The 22,950-nt window shown below is 38.1% G+C and overlaps 1 protein-coding gene across 1 annotated transcript in view; it reads right to left on the minus strand.

The window, feature by feature from the left end:
- The window catches only part of DOCK1 (dedicator of cytokinesis 1), a 311,442-nt gene that overhangs the window by 218,316 nt on the left and 70,176 nt on the right, over positions 1-22,950 (minus strand). The window contains exons 23-25 of the mRNA XM_026065688.1: positions 21,236-21,344; positions 6,026-6,096; positions 4,493-4,599 (exon numbers count right to left, since the gene is read on the minus strand). Coding sequence (XP_025921473.1) covers positions 4,493-4,599; positions 6,026-6,096; positions 21,236-21,344 — 287 coding nt within the window. The remainder of the gene's footprint in view (positions 1-4,492; positions 4,600-6,025; positions 6,097-21,235; positions 21,345-22,950) is intronic.

Raw genomic sequence — 22,950 nt, forward strand, 5'->3', positions numbered from 1 at the left:
CCTTGCTGCATCAGGACCTTAACCACTGAGAATTCAAAATGCTTTACAACACGCACTAGTTGCATGCCAGTTAGTGAAGATGAACACTCGGGTTTCCAAAGGCACTACAGAAGTTAAGTGCCCAGCTTCTATACAAAAGAATTCTGGCAATTAATTTTCCTATCTACAGAAAGCAGGGAGAGAGTGAGAAAGTCAACTAACTAATCCAAAGCACAGACTGCAAAACTCCCTATTCAGAATTATGCTTTCTCCCCACATCACCACTCCTGCAATCTATCTGCAAAACACAGAATTCAAAAAATTGTCCAAGATAGATACTGTAGGGAAGAACACAGTAGTTTAGCTCTTGAAACCCTCTCAAAAGGCAGGCAGAACACTTAGATCATCTCTGTGATTCAGTTCTTGAAAGTAGTTTTGTTACACGCTATGGAGAACCTCTCCAACAACCGTGACCAAATGACATTTTCAATGACCTTCCAGTAAATGTTCTGTCACGTAAGAAAGGCAACAAAAATTACACCAATTTAAAACACAGTGTTCTCGTGTTTTTCCCCCCCTCTCTGTTCACACAATTGAATATCATCACTTTAGGGATTTTTCCATGCTTGAGAAAAACAAGAGGTAACATATGCTTTTCCGGAGGAAAACTCATTTTGCTAAAGTCATAACAGATTACTGATACAAATACGGAGGGCAAGAAAAGGCAGATCATCTAATATGTACAAAGTAGGCTTTGAACTCAATGAATATAACCATTAAAAACGGGCAGAAACAGTTGTCCTTGTATTAGCAGGGAACCTGTTTCAGCACAGAGAACCTTCTCCACCAGTGGTATCTGAATATTTGCTATTTCAAGGCTAGAAGCCTGAAGCATGAAGATCTACTACAGGTTTAATCTATAGAGTTGGTCTCTAAACAACCACAGTCCTGGAAAAATGTGCTCCTGGAAGTCACCTGGCTATTATTCTCCTATCAAATATACACACACAGAGTTTAACGTTGCTTTGACCGACTGCTACATACTGATTTATCTTTTTCCATTCTGTACAAGGGCTCAGATATGAATCACTGTTAGGACAAAAGCAACAAAATGTAAGGATTGTACAGGATTTTCCTTCCAGGGCTGAAGAAAGCTTATTAAAAATAAGTTTAAGTTCTACAAAGGAGAAAAGTTATCTTGAATTCCAGAAGGAAATAAATTCTCCACACCAAATGCACGGCACACAACATAACCAGAAAACAAATGAACAAATTTTACAACTATATTTCACAACATCGTCTTTTAAAGACATACAAACCACAGTACTACAGCACAGTCTTATTCAAGATCCCAAACTTACTCAACATACTTTTTGGAGTACAAGCACTGTCTTGGCAATCTATCGCACCTACCCCTCTCAATCACAAATCCTTACAGCTTGACAAATTCACATATTTTGAATTTTAGGTCCTCTCGAAACACCACAAGTTCTCCCTGATCTCTCAAGGCACAGCACTGGAGCATTTTTCTCCAACGGAAATACATTGATGAAATGCTATCCAATTTTCTGTACGTTTTCCAGCTATCAGTTCCCCAATCCTGTATTGCATATTGCTCCTCAGAAAAGAAAACCTCATTTGTGTAATACAATACTGGATTAGTAGGCAATATTTTCATATGAATATCCAATCAGTTTAAAGTTAGTTGTACTGCCTCTGTCCCTTCTCATTCACTCAATAAGCTATGTTTTAGTAATAAGAACTCAGACCCACAGAGCAAGGAAAATCTGAATTTAACAATGGCTGTGGCTATTGGCTTAATTTATTTTCACGTGAATTTTAGTGTTTCTGAAAGTTTTCCTGTACAATTCATTCTCTGGCCACAAACAAGGTACAGAATTATCAGTGGCAAGAGAAGCCTTTGAGATATTATTTTTTCAACACAGAAGAATATCTGAGGCCACATATAACCCTGCAAAAGGGAGGACAACGCAGAAGCGCGTATCCTAACGGAAACAGTGCTAGCTCCAGTTTTGTGCCATTAGCAACAAACTTGCTCGAGTTTGTAACCACTTCAGAGCAAGTTCGTAAGGGCTAGCATTTGGGGGTATGTTCTTAGCCTTTACTTTATTGTGTTAATTATAATTTTAAGCTATTTCATTACGATCTCCCCCCACCCCCTTTTTTAAATGGTCCTTTGACTTCCTGTGAAACACCTTTCAGATCACTCTGCACGCAGAAGCAYGTACAGACTTTGAAGGGGGATATGCTTTTGCGTATTCTGTTTAATCAGTCTTCATCTAATAAAATCAGAACACAGAAATAAATTGCTTCATGCAACTGAGCGTTAACTTTTACAGAATTGTGCTATGCAAATACACAATATCAGGGGTGTCGAGACAGTAATATGGAACTCCATATGTCTACAGAGGAATAGGGAGGGCTGCATGTGCACCTGCAGCACACAACAGGAAAGTGTCAAGGAATAGTGTACTTTGAGTTAATATTCTTTAAAAGCCAATTTCATGCACCTATGACTAGTTTTAATTTTCTTTTTTTAAGGCACAATTTTTATTTGATCCCTTTACTTACACTGGAAAGATTTTTTAATATGTATTTATATATACATACATATATATACACATACATACACACACACACATATATAAAAAACTTCTTCTGATAAATCCCAGACACTAAATCCTTCAAAATTCATGAAAAGCAATAAGTAGTATAAGACATTTTCTTCCAAGTAAAATCTAAAATCCTAACTGTGTCATTTTTTTGGCTGGACAGCTTGCAATGCTGCATAAGCATATCAAAGTTGTACTGCTCTCTCCGCTGATCACCAAGCTCAAGCTTTGTTAATTTTTCAGAATGCTGTCTATACTCCTGAATAAAATCCACAGAAGATAAAGATAACCCTAACCCTAAACCCCCCTCACATTAATGACTTTTTTCCAATCATTTCACAATGCTCATTTCACAAACTAAACTTGTTAAATCTATCATTTTATAATTTAAATAATAAATAAATTATGCTGAGGCTGTCAGGTTTCACATTAAAAAGTGCCCTTCTGGGACTTTTAAAGAGCTTATAAAGCTCCTCAGAATTGTAAGTAGTGGTCAAATTTATTGAGCTGCTTCACACAGATCAGAAAGTGAAAGATTGGACCTTTCTTTATGGCCCTTTCCAGTGTCTGATCCAGACATCCTAATATAAAACAGCATCCACGTAAGTTATCTAAATCCCTGGAGAATTCTCCATGGCTCAAAACGTTTCATGAAATACATCACCTGAGAATGAGCAATTAGAATGAGAAAAGTGATAAAAAAAATAATAAATTGAGAGCCAAAGTGTTTGGAAAGTATTTTAAACTATACTCATGAAATTCACCCATTCTGTCTGAATGAAAAATACCATCCAAATGTAAAGTCTATTCTTTGAACATCATTCTTTACTGGTACTGGAGCAAAATCTGAAGGACAACTTCAAATGCCGAGCAAAAGCTAGAGGTAGGCCGTAATTCCCCAGCTGTTAGTATCAGACCCAGGCAACACCACGTCTTCCAGAAATACAGAGTTGAACTGCATCAGGCACGAAGAGGCAAAGTCCTGTGAAATTAAGGACGTACGCAGCACAGGTTGTGTTTGCTTTGTACTTTTTTGCTAACTGTAAGAAAACAAATGCTAGTAGATCCAGGACGAAGCTACGTAGGTGTGGTTAGTCATTAGCTGACCTGCTATAAGACGTGCCAGTACAAAGCCAAACCACCAAGAAATCTTTTAAAATTGGAAAAGTTTGTTCTGTCAGCACTTTGCATCACATGGTTACAGCATTTTTGATCTGACAGAAGAATCTTTCAGGTTTCCTTTATGACTAAACCATTACCGCCTATTGCTCCCTCATTGTGCTCTTCTGACAGCACGTAAGTTTAGGTTACTGTAACCCACAGTCATCCAGGAAAGAACGAAGCGTTTCACCTCCAATTGAGAAACCTGTAAGACAACTGCTTGAACTTATGTTTCACTTGCTTGCTAATTTTAAAGGAGAAAATAAGAGAGCACGGATCCATGGCACACTAAATGGTTTATATAGTCTTACTTCAGATGAGAGACAGCTTTATAGGGAAAGAACAATGCTTCAGAAAGAAAGGACATCAAAACTTCCCTTTTCTGTAAAACTTCACTGAACACAAAAGCTGAAATAATTTATGAAAAAACCTATAGCATAGTTTAAAAATTAGAACACATGCCAACACCACTAGATGCTTAGGTCCCTTTTAAATTAAAAATTACAAGTTTTTGCTTTCATTCCTTTATGGTCTATGACCTGCAATAAATGTCAATTAGCATCTCCTTTCTTATTTTAAGTCTTCTTGTCCTTCAGATGGAACAACGTTAACTGGCTACAGCCTCCACTGCTTTGGCAGCAAGGACAAACCTTCCACCGCCAGAGGTCTGGAGACAGCGGTCGCCGCGAGAGGTTTGCAGTTCCAGCGGTTGTGCTTACCGTGCTGCGTGAAGAGGTCACTGTGGACTATCTCTATCAGACAGTACAGCTTCTGAATCGTGAGCCGGCTCACCGGGACGTTTAGGATGAATTCAGTAAAAAGTTTGCTAGGTACAAAGGGACAATTAAAATATCTATTAATCTCTCCAAAATATATAAAAAATATCCAATAGCACCGTAGCGGCTAAACAACTGAATACTTTTGGAAAAAGAAAAAATCAATTTTTTTCCAAACACAACAGAGTTAGACAATTCACATTTCTCTGAGCAACACATTTCTTTTTCTTGTCTTTTTTTTCTTCTTTCATTTCTTTTGCCTCTCCCTTTTACTTCAGTTTTATACAGGAGTTTCTCAGTTTCATTTATGCTTCATCATCTTAAGTTTCAGATGTCTGTGATATTGTCCCTTTACTTCAATCATCACATACCCTTAATGGAATAATATTAATGACCATGTTAGACAAGAAATGGAAAAATAGTAAAAAAGATTTTAAAACGTCTCACTAATTTTCTATCATGTCCTAAAAGCTTGTTTTTCTGTTAAGCCTACTCTCAAAAGTATTATTCAAACTCAATTTTAGTATTATAACAAATGGGAAAAAAACTGTAGTGCTCAGGGTAAATCAGGGCCAAATCTTGGTACTGCTCATTCAGTAGTTTTTTCCCAGTACTTTTATTATTACATATCAAAATCGTGTTTTAGTTCAGCAACTGTATACTAGATACACTCTGCAGTCCCAAAGGAACCATAAACATATATTTTAAAAAGTTTACAGTACAGAGGACTAGAAGTTAAATTCCAGCTTCCTGACAATAGTGTCACAGTAAGATTACACTTACCTACTTTATTTCTATTTTAATCCCCCCCGCCTCTTTCTGAGGCATCGCAACACAGAAATGGAGACAGACAACCTATACAAGGGTTTCTGCAATCAAATTGGATAAAAATTCATTGTGTTTTTCAGTCCTGTTATGATGCTTTTACATTAAAAAGTTGAAATAAATATTTTTTACTATTAAAAATGCTAAAATATTAGTTTATTTGGGTATTCCTAACTCCTTCTTAATACCCTTTCTATTTACTATCATCAGCATTCATGTGTTCCTAAGCTACTGAAATGTCTCCAGAAATAGCTCTGTTATTGTTCATTGAAGCCTATTATTATTTAAAACAAATGCATAATTCAGAGAGTGATGCATCAAGTATATAACTTAGGGGTTATGTCAGGTACTTGACCAGCTAATTCTTGGCATCTCATTACATGATTTTACTATTCAAGCTTGCAAGGTTCGTCAAGAAATGTCAGACCTCCACGCTACGCATTTTACTTTAGAAATAGGGTACTTATGTAGCCCTGCAACCATTTGCAGCAGCAAAGACATTTGATCAAAGCGATACAGAATCTCCGGCAATTATATTTCATTGCATCTGAGCTTTAAAGTCACCAGTGTAGTAATAAAATTAAATACTAAAAATTGTATGTTAAAATATATAATTTAGACCACAGTACATAGTTCATTAATTCTACTTACCTAAGTTCTTTTGGATCAAATACTAATTTCACATCATTGACAATCGCTGGCAAGTATTTAAGTGCTGCCCCCTAAAAAAGAAGAATAAGCAAGACTGAAATTCATACCTCTTTAAAGCTGGAGGAAGAGTTACGAGAACAGAATCACATCATAAGTCGCTTTGGCTAAACTATTCCCTAGGCCTTCAGCTGAACCACTGTAACTTACTCTTAGTCTAATTTATCTAGGGGATAAGTTGCCGAAGCTCAACACTCAATAAAAATGAATTGGTACGCAAGGCTTCATAAGCTACATTCCTCTAATCACTTTTTCTACAGAGCTGGAGAAACTCCGTAGAGCTAGAGAATCTCCTTATCCTTATCCTCATCAGCCATGCTACAGCTGTTTGGGTTTAAATCTGCCTCCACCATTTAAAAATAAAATAGAAATGCACTATTGTTTTCGCCTGCAATAAATTCTTCATAACCACTAATGAAATTGCAGTTCTCCCTCATTCCCCTTGAACTTCCAGCAGTCACTCCATTTCACAGTATATAACGCAACGATTCATAAGATAYAAGTCTTTATGCAGAGAGGCTGAATGCCTTAACTATTCATATTAACTGTTTTCGGTTTAGGCTTCTTTCCATTTCTTAGTAACAGTTACCACAGTTCTTAATTTATTCCCAAAGCAAAAGTTCTCTCACTTGCATCATCAATAAAAAAATCCAGTAATTAAAATCCCATAGTTAAACTCACTGACCAATTTAATACCAAACAATTCTAATGTGACTGTATTAGAAAACATTTTTGGTTAGGCAGCAATAGTAAGCTGACCTGTAATAACACCCAAGCTAAACATCAGTCTACACAAACAGCAATTTCAATCCAGTTTTTTTTCCAGCTTCCATTTGCAAATGGATTGAAATGTCACATTTCGTCCTGCTTCTCTTATGTCTCCAGTAAGATATATTTCAGTTTCATTTTAACACCAAAGCTGAGAAGATATTCCACCTAAGAAAGCTATACAAAAGTCTTTTTTTGTTTTAAYGTTAAAGTCAATAACTTACACGCATGCACTGTTTTTACTGAGGTTCGCCCAGTTCTTGCCTCCACTGTGCAACAGGCTAGAGRGGAACACGGTAATTCAAGTAAAGACCACAACAGCCAGACCTAATTCACATTGCTTTGCACTTTRTTAATAATATTAAACAGCTTGATTACAGACTTTTTTAGCCCCCCAAAAGCGGAATGATTCGCTCCCCACACAAGGGGGTTTTCTTCGTTTAGGGCTCAGCGTTTGCAGTTTCCACCAACGAGAGCAGCGCGTGCTCGCCGCCCTGGTAAGTCAGGTCATAAATTCAACGGAAGACAGAAGCCCTAATACTTTTCTTTTTCTCAGTTCCTTTCCAGTCTGAAACCCCTGATTTCACAAGTAATTATACTTCACAACTCCATGGCCAGCAGGGTATTAAGAGACAGAAGGCTTCTCTTTAGCAACACGGTTCTAATATTAGTACGAGCCGCCACAGGAAAAGCGACTCAAGGAATATTGCTTCACAGGAACACACTACTACTGCTCTGTTTTCAAACTACTACACTTCTCTGCCACAACCCCGATAACTTTAGATCGAATTACACTGTTCCTGAATGTACTAGGTCAATTGTTTGATTACAGTCACAAGTGCCATCTCAGCCCAGAAGTTAAGCAAAAAGGGAAAAAAACCATTTAGTTTAGACTTCACTATCAATCAAATATTTTAATTGTCTTTCCAGCTAAAAATACAAGTACCATTAATGATTAATATGTACTATTTTAGAGCAAAGTTCAGGTATATTATACAGTATAATTATTTTAATTAAATCATTTGCATCTCTTTAGGTAAGATTACAAGAGGTATCAGKGATACAAAATAAGTAGTTTCGTGAATAATGTATGAAGCAGCCATTAATTTACATATTTCTCACCAAAAAGGCAGATTAAAGTGATTTTGGTAAGCTGGTTAAAGATGACCTATCCATGTCCCAAACATATCCAAAAATGCAAGTTCTGGCAATTCTTTCCTGCAGACAGTCAAGAGCCATTTCCTAAGCCAGCTGGCTCCGCGGTGCGAGAGACAACAGGACTGTTGCACTCCCTCACACCCCTCTCCTCTTTTCTGCCTTTTCCTCACAAAATACTGGCATAAAGGACGCCAGCGGGACACCTGGTATACCAGCGTGGGAAGAGGTTAAAGGAGCCCATTCAAGACAGGAAAAGGCAGGTGCTAGTCAGGAGAAACAGGCCAAGAGAAATCATAAATGTCTAAATAAGAAGTCTCCTCAGTGGCAGTCCCTGGGCTCCACGGGTTTCATGGACTTTCAGAACAGCAGAGGCGCAGGGCAGGCTCACCGTGATAGTCCTAACCGCTATCAGATTCCTTAGGAATTTCATGGGGGTTTTTGCTGCTCCAAGATGTTCTCATATAAACAGAGCTCACAAAACTAACTTGATTTGAGATAAAGATACCTGTCAAGCACAAATATATCATATGCATCAGTAGCCTGTCTACTGGCGAGGGATTAAGCAATGGGAACACCTAAGAAAACTAAGGGAAAGGACCCCCACACAAACACTGCAAGATSTTAAGCTTGTAGCTGACATTCTCCTCTTTTCACAAACTCTGGGCAAGGCAAGGAAGGTGTTTTACTACAACCATGAAAGCTTAGTTGCATGCAGGGGCTAAACCACTACTCTTCCACACTTGAAGCATTTCAGATAGGTTTGTGGATAGCAGACCAGCAGTCTTTCCAAACTGACAAAAGCAGCCCTATGCTACAAGAATAAGGTTTTTTGGAAGAAACTCTTGGTCCTTCCACAGGGCACTCCATTCCCTCTTTCCACTACCAGACCTGGGATCACATCAGAGACAGCAATACCTGTCACCCTGCTCTAGAAAGCTATGGGACACTCAGGACTTGGACAACTGGCCTGGGTCCAATTAAGGAGGGTTTTTTTCTGATGAGCTCAGAGGTGACAGACTTGCTGGCTATGAGGAAGGTTTGACTAGGACTAGACCAGGAAGAAGGCGCTGGGTTTCCTCTGGTTGGCTTAGTGGCCCCATGACATGGCTGTCCATGTGGTGGAGCACTGTGCCGGCTCAGCTGGGTCGGGATCCTGTGCGAAAGCAGCCTTTTCTCACCCCTCCACGGGCACACGCGAGTGAAAAGCTGATTCAGCACTTTAGAAGGCTTCACAGAAAGACTTTGCGTCACAAGTACTCCTAGAACAATCCTATCTGCTTCTTGAACTTTATTATATTGCAGAAAATAGCCTGCCAAGAGTGAAAAGGAGAGAATTTTTCATTAGTTTTGAAAGAAAAAGAAAAAAATCAATATTGGAAAGAATGGGAATTTTCACTCCAAAGATAATATGAAGGTTAGGTCCTCTGCCTTCAATTGCTTTGTTTCACAGACTGTGTGCATGACAATGAAAATAAATTTACAAGAATGTTTAAACTGGGAGAGTTTTACTTTCATATGCAAAATATGTGAAAGCCTCATTAGTCAGAACTTCATTAAGGAATTTTGGGAAAACAGCAAAGCCTTCTGAAGCCTATTACATCTTGCTGAAAACTAGACTGGAGACCTCTTAGCTGTCGACCACTAGCTGTGTAACTCTGGCTCTTATTTACTAAGTCAGCAATGAGTGGCAGTAATAGTAAATAGCTTTTTCTTTTTTCTTCTTTTTTATTTTTAAAGCAACATATAGACTGGTATCAGAACCTTTGATACTTGTGCCAATGTAAAACAGCAAGAACTACCCGTACAGCTGTCTACCTACCTGTCATATATTATCTGATCAAATCACTTGGTATCATCATACAAAAAACAGTTGATAAGGTGAGTACACAGAAATATCAGCTCACTGTTTGGTAAGTTTTGATAGCTGTCACTGCCCTGAAGCAAGCAACTACCGTTATTACAGTTTTAACTGCAGAGCCTTCATTTTGTTCCAAGGACAACCAAGGACTCAAGTACAGGCTCCGCATTTTAACGCATTCAGCTCTTTGCCTGTGTCCCTCTGCCTGACACGATGCTTTGGGTGGTAACAGGCAGAAGCTATGGAAACACATGTTTACAAATTAAATAACAGAGTAGGTAAGAGTGACTGTCAATCAAGCAAGGAAGAATTCCAGAGCCACCTTTCACTGCAAGTTTTTTTTTTGAAGACCGAGGATATTGCATTCATTAAACAACTTAGAACAACCTATAGAAGTAAGGAGAATGAAGCACCAGTGACCGCTGAGGTGGAGCGGGAAGAGTAGTTCAATGCGGAGCAGCTGCCAAGCAAAAGCACCGTTCGCAGTTCTGGGGTGTCCTTTCGGCTGCAGCGCCGGGGGCTACAGCAAATATTCTGTCCAACGTTTTCTGAACAGTGACCAAGAGAGCGTTTAGGCACTAGACAAAATGAATAAGGTTGGTTGTTCACAGCACCAGGTGCTGATATATGCTGAGCTAATCTTAGGTGACAGTTCCAAATCACCTACTGGAGAAGAAAACAAAGGCTCTTTTCGGCTAGTAATCTGAAGAGTCAAAAGAAGAATTTCCCAGGATAGCTGTAAATGTATTTGTATTGATATTAAGAATTAAAACTTAATATATGCAAAAGCCTGTTCATGAGAAACACTTCTCTTGAAAGTTTCAAAGCCTCAAGACAAATCACGGCAACTATCCCCATAAATAAAAACAAAATAATTTGCTATCAGTTACATAAGCTGGAACAAATCTAGTAAGGCTACACAAGTGGCTCCAAGTGAGCAAAGAATATGGTCCTGGAAGTGTCCTAGACAAGCTGGATGAAGACACCAGATTGGGGCAGTTGAACAAAATTCTAATTAAAATATTAAATAAAAGTTTGAGTAGAGTGTGCGCTTAGCCATTAAGTGCCCACTCAATTTCAAGTCAGCTCACACTCTTCYGCAACATGAAGACAAACATTTTTGAGTATTCATTATTATAAAAATATTACTAGTAGAACAAAAAAATTTCATAAGGCAAGACTGTTACAGCACATGCTCAATTTTGTTCTCAAATTCATTCTATTGACTGGAATTGAGCAAATACCCAATATTTCTCACCAATGTTTGCTCAAATATAAAAACTATTTATACAAATAAAATACATCAAATATAAAAATATAAAAAACTGCCACAGTACTGATATTTTGGTGTTTGCTTTTCTAAAAAATAAATAATAAAAGAAAATAAATAACTGATGAGTTCGTCTGCAGGAGCATTCAGAGACAAAAGGGTTTAAGGGAAGGGTGGTGAAAATCAGTTTTGAATTCCAAAGCCACCAGGCCTCTGCTTCTACAGAATGAATTCTCCACTCCAGGGTGACATCTATCAGATGACTTCAAGTAACTAACATGGAAAATTTGCAGTGGTTGCTGGCCAGTTTCACAAGAGGAGAAAAAACTAAAAACAAGAAAACTGTCAATAGGTTAGATGCAAATTTCAAAGCATCCCAGTTTTATTCATAGTCCATTTAAACCATCAAGCTTGATCATCAAGTGTTTCCACGTATGCTTAAAGGACTACTTACATGCTCGGAAATCAAGCTCATAACTGTAATTATGCAAATAGCCCCATTATGTACACGCTTATGTGTTTTGATGGATGAGGGCTCTAATGACCAGTTATAAACTGCAGCCATTGCTGTGTTTTTATTTGCTTATCATTCGAATGCATGTAGCAATAAATGTTTAGTAACACACACTAAAAAAGAGCTTGTCTTTTATATTTTGAATTAAAATTTCACAATCATCAAAATTAACGCTTTAATGACTTAAATGAAGTACTTTCAGGTAAAGCTATTTACAACATCAATTTAGTGCCTGTACTTAGCACAAGTATCGGCTATTTAAGCTTTGCTTTACAGACAAATCAATGAAGTTTAATATCTTAAAATTTAAATAAAATTTTGAAAATATATTTTCCAATTTCTAATCGCAACTGACACTTACAAATAAGACAGTATGATAGTACAAGTAGGCTCTGTAGCCACAGGAGTAAATCTGTATCTCTGCAAGTAAAACAACTACCAAAATTACTTGTCACTGATACTAACTTTCATAAGAGACCAGCTCTGACTATAGTTTTTATTCTGCTAAAACCTGCAGCTGAAAACAGGTCTTTTATTAGCAGTAGCACAACTACAATGCTGGTTACTCCCAGGATATTAGAATACAGATGTGAGGAATATTAAATTCAGAAGATAAAGAACAGTCCTCGTCTTTTAATATAAGATCAGGAACAAACAAATAAGCAGCCTGTTAACTTCTTTCAGAGCTTTTTTTTTTTTAAAAAAAGTGAATTAAATTACTTTCCATTCTTGATTAGTAATGGACAAAGGTTCAAATTTCTCATCTCTGCAAGTAGTACAGGAAAATCTAAATAAAAATCTTAACTTCATAATTAGTGATGCCTAAAACATTTAAACATCACAAAAATAGCAATAGACAAAACAAAAATAAACATCTTTAGTTCTGTGATTTTTAAGGATTTTGTAATAACTGCTATGAGATCCCATTAAATACACATCCAAAACTGGAAATATTAATCTCTCACATACTCAGGCTATAATTATGCATAATTTTAAGCTAGGCTGCAATAAGTGTTTTACTTACATTAAAGAAAAAATAGTTAAGTGGGACTTCTCATACTGTGGAAAACAAAAGCGACAAAAGTATCCCTAGCCTAATCAGGTTACCAAAAAAAAAAAAATCACTTAAGTACTACAAAAAATACAAGTAAACTAGGAAGGAGGAAGAATAAAAAGGAGAGAAAGGAGAAATAAGATAGAGCATTATATGAATAATGAATATATTTTTTGGTTACAGAGTTAAAATTTTTCCTGCATCCTGAAAGTGCATCTAACAGTGAGTATTACTGATTTCTTTTTATTATTTTTATATATTTTTTTAAAAACTTTTCTTTCTAGGATGCAGCTCAAGCATGAGTCAAGGTGGTGCTGAAGTCAGCATTACTTCAAGTTTGGGTTAGCCTGTTAATTAAGATAAAGTATTTTTTGATATTAGATCTCTTCTCTCCATACACACCCACGCAGCTACACTTATGTAAAATGAGTATTTCACTTTTACACACAAATATGATGACTGTAAAGGGGTTACATCCACATCCACAGCACATACATATGAAAAGAACCATAACTGACACTTCTTAAATGAGGCAGCTCACAACACTACCTATTGAACGGCTAAGTCGAAGAGCATGGTGCTTCAAGGATGCCGTACTAAACTACAAATAATAATAACAATAGATTTAAGAATTAAAGCTAAGTAAAAATAATACAGTCCAGAAAAGTCAAAGCTCTGGCTTAAACAATAAATTAAGCAGTAAGCGATGGTCGCAGTTCCCTGCGCATCCAATACACAGGATGAAATTCCTAGGTTTTCTTGTTTCACACAATAATTGCAACTTATTCCTTAAATCGTCACAACCACCTCACTACGTAGAGCAGCCATCCTCTGTGACCTTTAAGATCTCTTAATGAGAAGGGAGAGGAAAGACAACAACTGTTGAAACACAATTACGTACAGATATGGCCTAAAGTAAGAGCACGCCTTCTTTTTCTTTTCTTTTGAAAAACAAGAACCCTCGAAACCCCAGCACTAACTGGAGGAGCTCTCACCTTAATGAAAAGTTCCCAAGCTTTTCATTTCCAAATGAAAACAGGCACATAGCAGCAGTATTCCCAGATGAAGATGGGAGTTCAGATATATGCCTCCTTTCATTACCTCTAATGCCTATCTTTAGGCAAATACAAGCACCTACACTCTAGATTTTGGAATTCATGCTAGGGCCCAGGAAACCTAAATTAAGATGATGCACTACTATGCTGTAGGTGCTGGAGTCCTGTAAAAAATCCAAATCCCTCTTCTCTTCTAACAAGTTTTTCTSTAGGACAATGTGCAAGCTTATCCTCCAAACCCAGCTTACTCCAAGTGTTCCCGAGTTTAAGCTGGGAAGAGTTTAAGCTAGGAGATGGCTTCATCCCTTAAGAGGAGAATTACCTTAAGTATCAGGTCACCAACTCCCAAAGCAGTCTAGCCCACCTTGAGAAAAATAATGTGGATGTCCGTGTTTCATTGCCAATGGAGCCTAGCAGCAAGCCAAGAACACAAACCCATCTACACAAGTGCATATGCTCAGAAACACATGCAAAAAGTTTAAGCAGCATCACGAGATCAGTAAAATTGAAGCATACTTGGTACACTGTTTGGATAAGTATCCTAAATATCTTCTGTCTCAAAGTCAAAAGTTTATGCTGTAATCTATGTTTTCAGCAGGAACTGTTTGTAAGCGTGTCCCCTTTTTCATTACTTTGTCATGCCTGGTAGCATTTAGTACCTTTGCAGGTTTATTGAATAAGAAAAATGACTCTCCTACACAAAAATTTTATTTTATCACCATTTATCTAACACACTATTGTATTAACACAAAGCTACATTAAAAAGACCAAAAACATGGCACTATATTGCATCAAGGCATCCTTCTACCGCTCTGCAGAAGACAAACAAAACAGTCTGCACAAACACTTTGTCATATCAAAGCACACTGAAAATAAGATACAGTTGCCTGGCTAAAGTAGCTTAAGATCACTTCCGATATAATTTTGGATAACAGATGGAAAGAACGGGTGTTTTATTAATTTACTTTTATTATGCAGTTGAGAGTATTGAGCAATCCTTTCATTAATACAAAACGGAAATTACTAACTATAATAATAAAAAGAATCGACAGTAAGTAAATGACAACAAAGCAGCAAAGAGTATAGCAAGAGTCTTGCAACAACAGAAAAGTAAGTTCTATTCTACCCTTCCTYGGGTTTATACCAACAAGGAACGTCAAAAAATGGCAATGAAAGCTTCTTTACAGYAGCAGTTGAAAACCGCAGTACTAACTGAAGGGTGTAATAAGTTTTGAAGAAATTCCAAATAGTGTACTACCTGATTTGTCTAGTATTTAAGTTCAACTATTTGTACTACATAAAAACAAAGATACCCTGCTTAAAAATRTCATTTCCTAATATCATTCACTTCAAACTGCACATCTAGCCTTAGAAATAAGAAAAAAGTCATTGCCAAATATAATGTATTCTTATGAACTCTTTTGTATGATGAAGCAATGAATTTGCTTTACCTGACTCAGCCTGTGCATGATTTTAATGTTTATTTTCATCTTCTATGTCATTCAACACAAAACACAAACCTTCCACATGAGTATTATCTTTGGATGCGATTCTACCAAATTCAACCCCAACCAAAGAAAGCCCAGCCAGCAGCTGGATGAAGCCGCTTCCAGGAATGCCTAAGCACCACTTCTGAATTGCCCCAGTCTGCACCATTCTTTCATTCCAAATCACAGCCGAGCCAGCGCCTCTGGCAGGAAGTTTAAGACTGCATAAAGTATGAACACAAGCAAAACRGTATTGCCTATTTCTAGAGATTATTGTACTTGTTACTAGTGTATCAGGCTTCCCCAAATAGGTTCTATGAAACAGGGAGATCTCAGCCCAGGGCCGCATTTTAGTACTTATTTTAAATGGTGGTTATGAATATTTAACCTGTTGGAAAATCCATCCCTGCAAGACTACTGCTCCTGTTTTATGTGGGGGGGGTTGTTTGGGTTTTTTTGTTTTTTTTTTGGTCTAGGCACCTGAGCAGCTTGTAATGTATTTCAGTATCTTGATTTAATTACTTTTCACTGGCTTTAGCAATAAATGCTTATTATCAGAGGAGAATAAAATAGGGCATGGATACGGAAGAATATGCATTATGGCTTTAACAGTGACAAGGATTATAAAAAGCCCCCACATACCCAAGTGAATTCTTCTGAATGAAATGTATCTTCTTCTGCCCCAGGCCTCTTTGGTCACATTACAGGATAATTTTGCATATACACCTACTTTCATCAAGATTATTAAAAGCACGAAGAACTCATTTACCGATCTCGTTTCCAGTCATCCTGAACACCAGTACAAAACCATGCATAAGCGCAAACATTCCAGCAAACTGCAAGAGCCCTGCTGAGAATAGTTCAGCTCCCTCATACAAACACAATCTCAATCAGACAATCCTCATAAATTTGATGCAGCTGGCTCAACTGCCCTTGTTTCAAAGAGATGCAAGAATAAATTACTAGGAAACATTTGCATTTTTATCTAAACTTGAAACATCATGCTAGGCTTCAGATGAGCTCGTGCTTAAACAGTAAAAGGTTAGGGAAATAATTATCATGCACTAATTAGCAGAAAATAGGAATAAAAAAAAAAAATCAAGAAAGCTCACTACACTTGTAGCCATTAAAAATATGCATATGCACCAAATGCTGCATACCTTACTGAAGCAAATAAGTCAAAAAAAGTCAAACATACCTGAAAAACAAACAGTTTAATCTCTCTACATATCAAGCTACTATGGCAGCCCACTAACATTCATCATGCAAGAAACATTTTAGTTAGAGGAAGACCTAGAACATCTGTCAGCTTAAATCAGTGTTGTGATTTCCCTCTCCAGGTTGGACRGCTGCACACCTCCAAAAGCAAGCTCCAAATTCCATGTGCACCAACGCAGCGTAGAAAGTGGCCTCCAAATTCCTGCCACAGTCGGGGTTAACGCTGCCACGAACAAGCAATCCTATTTAGGTAACTAACAGTACAATGTTGCTTTAAACACTGTAATTTATATCATGCCAGCTTTTCAAATTCAAGGCTATAGTACTGACTGCTGCTGCCTTTGCAACCTAGTATGAAAATTCCATTCTTCCAGCTTAGTGTTTTCATAGCAACATATTTAAACAGCCCTTTAACAGCTATAAATGCTAACAAATCTTCGTCCAAGTTGTGATGGGAAAATAAAGATTTTTATCTACTTGTTGTAAAAATACGTAGCTGAGGCATTACAACTCAATTGTAAAATGAGCTTCTAATAATATTTTTAAACTGTTATTATTTTGCAATACCAAAAGCTCACAAAATGAAACAGTTACACTCTGGGGGGAAAAGAAAAAAGTTTTTCCCATGCCTATGTTTAGCCAACAACTACAAGTATATAWATTAAGCATTCGGTGACCAGATCTTCAGTCAAAGTGACAACTAACAAAGCAGAGAGCAGGCCAGGGCCAGCACAGGGTTTAACTTCGGGGGCCCTTTTCCTTGACTGATACCCCCATCAGAGGCAGCTGGAGCAGCGAAGGACAAGCAGCTGACACCGAAAAGCAGCTGCTAAGCCCAGGCCAGCTCAAGGCCTCTTAGAGGACCTCGTGCAAAAGACTCAGCCAATGCCCCTACCAGCCGCAGGACTGCGAATCAAGGCATCCTCCTCAGTAAYGCAAAGCATGATTTTGGTCCTGTAAAGAATTTTACAGGCATTTTTGCTTTTTTAAGTCTTGAGAAAAATTTAATGTGTGTAAAGTTAGCCCTACAAGTAGTTAACAAAACTGCTAAATATCACTTCTTTCTTGCCCTCTACAGAAAATATTCTTGACTTCCAGTATTCTCACAGGCTGAAACAGAAGTCATGTGTGCAGATCAGCCACATATCCAAATTCTCCCCTACCAAGGAATTTAAAATAGCCATAAACCTAAAAGGGTAATAAATTTGAAGTCTCCTTTTGTGCTGTATAGCCTTAAACCCTTGCACATTCATTCAGCTTTCTTTATTTTTATATGTACCCAAACCCTTTGTGGGGGTGGGGGGGGGGGGAGCAGTTTAAATGCAAAATATTAAGTAATTGAAGCGTTGAGCTATAGTCAGAAACAGTTCAGTTTCCACAAGGACATAATATTTGAACAGATAAAAAGTAATTCTTGCAAAGAACATAGGACTAGTCAGTCATTCTCCCCCGCACAATGGCGGTCTGAATGCCTATTCTCTTAACAGACAGGCTGAAAAAAGTCCCAGTGTAGCCAAACCAAAGGGAGAAGTCAATGATTTCAGAACTTTCCAGYGGTAGTTCTGCTTCATGTTGATAAAATACCAAGACAGATTACAATGTCTGCAAGAAGAAATAGCTATATTCAAATTTATGAATTAAGCACCTCTCTCTCAAGGTGTAAAGCACCTGTTTTCTGTGTAGGTCTTTTCAACTTCTTATCTCTCCAGACAGATTTACTTTGTATACACTTGTTCAGCTTCCCCCAAAATATGCTAAAGAAAAAGAGGAAAAAAAGAAAAAAAATCCCCCCACACACAACCCAAAATTGCTACAGCTAGATCTGCAGATCTTCACTGCACAATATGCCTAGCAACTTACCTGCTTATCATTAGTTTTCTAAAAATCCTAACAGCGTATCCAGCAGCATAAGTGTTTTCTGCATCAGACTGATGGTGCATCCAGCCCAGAGTTCCATCTCCAACAGTGGCCACAGAAGATGCTATTTAGAGCAAGCACGGCCGTTTCTGGTCCATACCCCTTCTAGCACCCCCCGCATCCTTTAGAGGGTGCATCTCTACCTGTCCCTTTAGGACATAGACCACAGGTTCATAAACAAATCTGCCTAATTTCTTTTTAAGCCTGCTGATCCTGTCTATCTCCATAACTTCCTGTGACAGCAAGCTTCAGGAGTGAAGGACAACTTTCTTCTACCTGTTTTAAATTGACCTCCTACTGGTTTCAGTGAGCACACCCTATTTCTTGTACTGTGGAATTTGGTGAAGAACAGTTTCACTGATAGTTTATCTTCCAGGATGCTACACCATTCCTTGATCACAATTCTCTGCACATCTGTAAACACTTCTTGAGATACAGACACCAGAAGAGCACCCAAAACTCCAGATGTGGATGCACCATGGCTACACAGAAGCAAAACAACAGCCCTGTCTTGTTCCCATTATCCTTCCAGATAACACCCAAAATCCTTTGGTTTTCTTTGCCTGCCACTGCACATTGAACCAATGATCCCAGAGAGTTGTCAGCGATGACTCCAAAGTATCTTTCCTGAACCGCAGTCAGCTTCAAGTAGAACATCTTGCAGGTATTGTTTGATTTACCTTTACTAAAAGGTATTACCTTACATTCATCTACCCTGAAGCTCCTCTTTTGGCCCACTCAGTTTTGTGAAGTCCTCCTGAAGTTCCTCACCACTGTCATGGTATTTAACTTCAAACTCTAGGTCTCTGATAAACATGCTGAACATGTTATCACATCCACTTTATCCATATGCTTAATGACACCCTCCCAAAACCTCCAGCGGGTTTGTCAAGCAAGATTTTCCTTTACAGAAGCCATGCTCACTCTCCTCCATGTTTATACACCTATTCAATAATTATATTCTTTATAATAGATTCCAACCATACAGTCCTAGTTACTGAAAGAAATGTAGTGCTCAGTCAATATGTGAACATAACAAAAGCAATCTCAATCTCCAGAAAGCCAACACTAACAGTTACATATACTAAGACCTAAGTAACTAGACTCCAAAGAAGCTGAAAGCAATGAATAAGGAATGAAAGGTTGTTGAGGCTTCTGAAAAGTGTTCAAAAACACAATTTTCAGAAAACCTCACACAGGGTTACCTCACCTATCTGCTACTACCTAACTACTTCAAGTAGTCAACTGTAGACAGTAGATGTGTCCTATGCAAGTTTGCAAGGATTCAAACATAAAACAATATGCAGACCAGGACAGACACTGCTACAGTGTGACATCTCTAGCCTTTGCTAGAAAGTCTTTTTACCTGCATCTTAGCTGAATACAACAAAATATTTTTGGGGTATTTGATGAAATGGTTTCTTCAAGGCATAAATCTACTGAAAAAGAAACTCAGCTGCATCTACCTTCCCAAAGTAGGCCTCAAAAATGGGTCTCAGGAAAATAAAACTTGCATCCAATCCTCATAATCTGAAAATGTTTTATTTGTAAAACACTGGATATCATATCCAAAGTCACTGACACTGAAGATTACCGATTTCCATTTGGTATAGTGGTTTGCCAGTGGGATGACAATACAGCTTTTTTGAAATATGTAATATCCCTGTTCTGTTATCAGATTTTACAGTCTCGGTTCTGCCTTTCAAACCAAAATATTCCAACTCAATAGCTTTATCCCCACTATCTATTTTTGCTGCGAGCTTGGCAGGGTATTACTAGCTTAAGAGCTGCATGTGTTCAGTTACAAAGGACCTTTGTCTTCGACTTAGGTACTTTCTGCTGTATTCTTTCCAGCTTCCTTTGACAGGAAGGTCTTGCGCAGCACAGCACTTAGTCCCAGTCTTTGTGCCTCCCAACTGCTCTAGAAAATTCCTCTAATGCAGAATCACCATATATCTGAGGAGTCAGTGTCATAGTATTCCCAAATTCAAACCCAGTTTTTAGCCCCCGATTGCCATGTTTCAGATGATTCAGCACAACTGGGTCAAGAGTTAGGTCTTTTAATAACTTCYACTAGGAATCACAGTGACCGAAGAGCTGTTTACTACAGTCTCTATACACTTCCAAACTGAAAAAGATTTACCCGTTGAACGTGAGACTGGAATTGACACATATGCTGCTACATTGACCTCAGACTGTTCTAGATACAAACTCCAGAACACCTATAATTTAATGCTTCTGCTTTGTAATACTAACATCCATGTTCATCTGAGGTCAGCTGCAACCTTCCCAATTCTGTAAGCCAGCTAATTCTACCAAAAGTGGGCATCATATTAAAGAGACAACAGAACAGGAGAAAAAATTTTACAGTCTGAATCACTCCTAGTCTTCCACAAGACACATGCACTAGGGCTTAAGGTACTGTAACATAGTTACTGAACAGCCTAGGATATAAATATAAGTGCCTAAGGATATGATGATTCACACCATCACCAGCATCTTAAAGGTAATGCCTTAAAAGAAGGTTATACTTAACAATAACTTAAGGAAGTTAAATAAGCTAAACTTTATTTGATCTCTAACTAAATGCTCTGCTAACAAACAAGTGAGGTACTTGCAGTGATATAAGTTTATTTGTATCAAGCACATTCTTTATACAGCCAAACAGTCTTTATCAGAAGCCATAAGTACTAACCATGTTTGAAGTAAAAATACACTCTTGGGCACAAATACAAGCACATGCTTCATCAACCACTTCATTATGGTTTTCCAGTGCAACAAAGATGAAATGTTTTAATCATGCTGTCACAGGAGGCAAAAGGAAAGCCAAGATAGAGACGTCCGAAGTACATACCTTCACTATGACAGTTTGATCAGAGATGCTACTCATCATCTCATTGATGGACTTAAACAGCTGCAGCAACGATTCCCTGAAGTCTGCTTCTCCTTTGTTTTCATAAAGTCTGAAAAATAATTACATGTCATAAGCACAAGCCAGCTAAAAATGGTAGCGCAAAGTCTGTTGTTCAAGTAACAGGCGACAATTCTTTGTATTACTTCAACAAAAAGAAACCCTAAAATTTCTACAAGTTTCTTCAATGAACCAGGACTTTTCTTTCACAGAAGGACAAAGAATGGAAAGCGACTGACATGGGTTTGGCCAGCAGGAACAAGGAGTTTATGTTTTAAAGCTTCCCATGTAAAATACCACGTTCAGTATTGTTCTTTAGAGGCCTTTGAGTCAACCCAAATCCCCATGCCGAAGCAGCAACGGGCTAAACTCCTTCCACTCTGTACAAGAGCTGGCAGGTGTCCAAGAGGAACAAGACCAAAAGCACTCCAGTTTGGAGGCCACAAAGCAGCCAGACACAGACAAGTTGCCAGCAATCATTAAAATCCACTAGTGACATACAGTGAGTTACCTTACCAAACACCATGAAAGGAAGAAGAAGAGTGTGTCAACCATCTATTTCCTCAACAAACCCTCTTCTTCGTGGGAAGGGAGGACTAAAGTTACAATGCATTCCACCTCTGACTTCCAGAAAGCTGGCACCAACCTAGTCTATGTCTTGTTTCCCATACAGTCAGTGCAGGTACCTCCAAAGCTAAAGTTGGCAAGATGGTCCCTGGGCCCTTAGGCAGCACTATCGCAGAACTGATCTACCAGCAGGAACCTCCCAGCTTTAGGGGATCTCTCGGTCAGGTACTTCCAGAGGGATCAAAGCTGCCCTGTGACTCCTGAGGAACATCAACTGAAGAAAGACGAAACCAAGCTAAAAAACTTGGCCCACTAGTTCAATATGGTATATAAATGAACACTCTTGAAACTCCTTTGAGTACTTGAAATGTAAAAGTTTGAATAAATTTAAAATGTTCAGATGTAGAGGGAAGAGGTAAGGGGAGAATGATTCTCACTACAAATGGGAAGGGAGGGGAGAAGACCACTAGTTTTCCAAGTAATTCCCTGACTTAACCTACTTTTTTCTCCTCCCTTTGGTAATATGCATGACTCACCTGTCTAAGGGCTGTCACAAATATACTTCTTAGACTACTCAATTTTACTAATTTCTGCAAAATGAAATTAAGCTACGCAGACTAAATATGGTCCCAAAAGAAGGATCAGTGCTTAAAAGAAACACAGGAGAAACTGGCATCTGGGTCAAGTCTAAACAACTGGAATTTCTCCCTGCCTAACTCCACACTTTTCTCTCTAGGCTTTACTGTCTCAAAAAGCCTTATCCAACAGCAACTCTGCTGCCTAAGCCCTCCTCTCCGAAACATTAGCGCCTCTCCTGAGCTCATCTAAAAATGTCCCTTTCACATTTTGCACCATGAGCCATGAAAGCAGCTCTCAGTGTGAGCTTTTCCTCCATTTTCTTTTTTCACCTCTTTTTCTTCCATTTTCTTCTGTGAAACCTTATCAGAAGAGAGTCTTGAATGTCGCATACAGCATTGCTTTTCCAGCTCAAAAAGACCACTATACTTAGGTATTTTATATGTACATTCTTACTATATCTTCATATTTGAAAATAATCAAGGTGTATTTAGAGCTCATGGTGGATCACAGCA

The sequence above is a fragment of the Apteryx rowi genome, unplaced genomic scaffold (genome assembly GCF_003343035.1).
Source record: "Apteryx rowi isolate R43461 unplaced genomic scaffold, aptRow1 scaffold_23, whole genome shotgun sequence".
NCBI classification, from domain to species: Eukaryota; Metazoa; Chordata; class Aves; order Apterygiformes; family Apterygidae; genus Apteryx; species Apteryx rowi.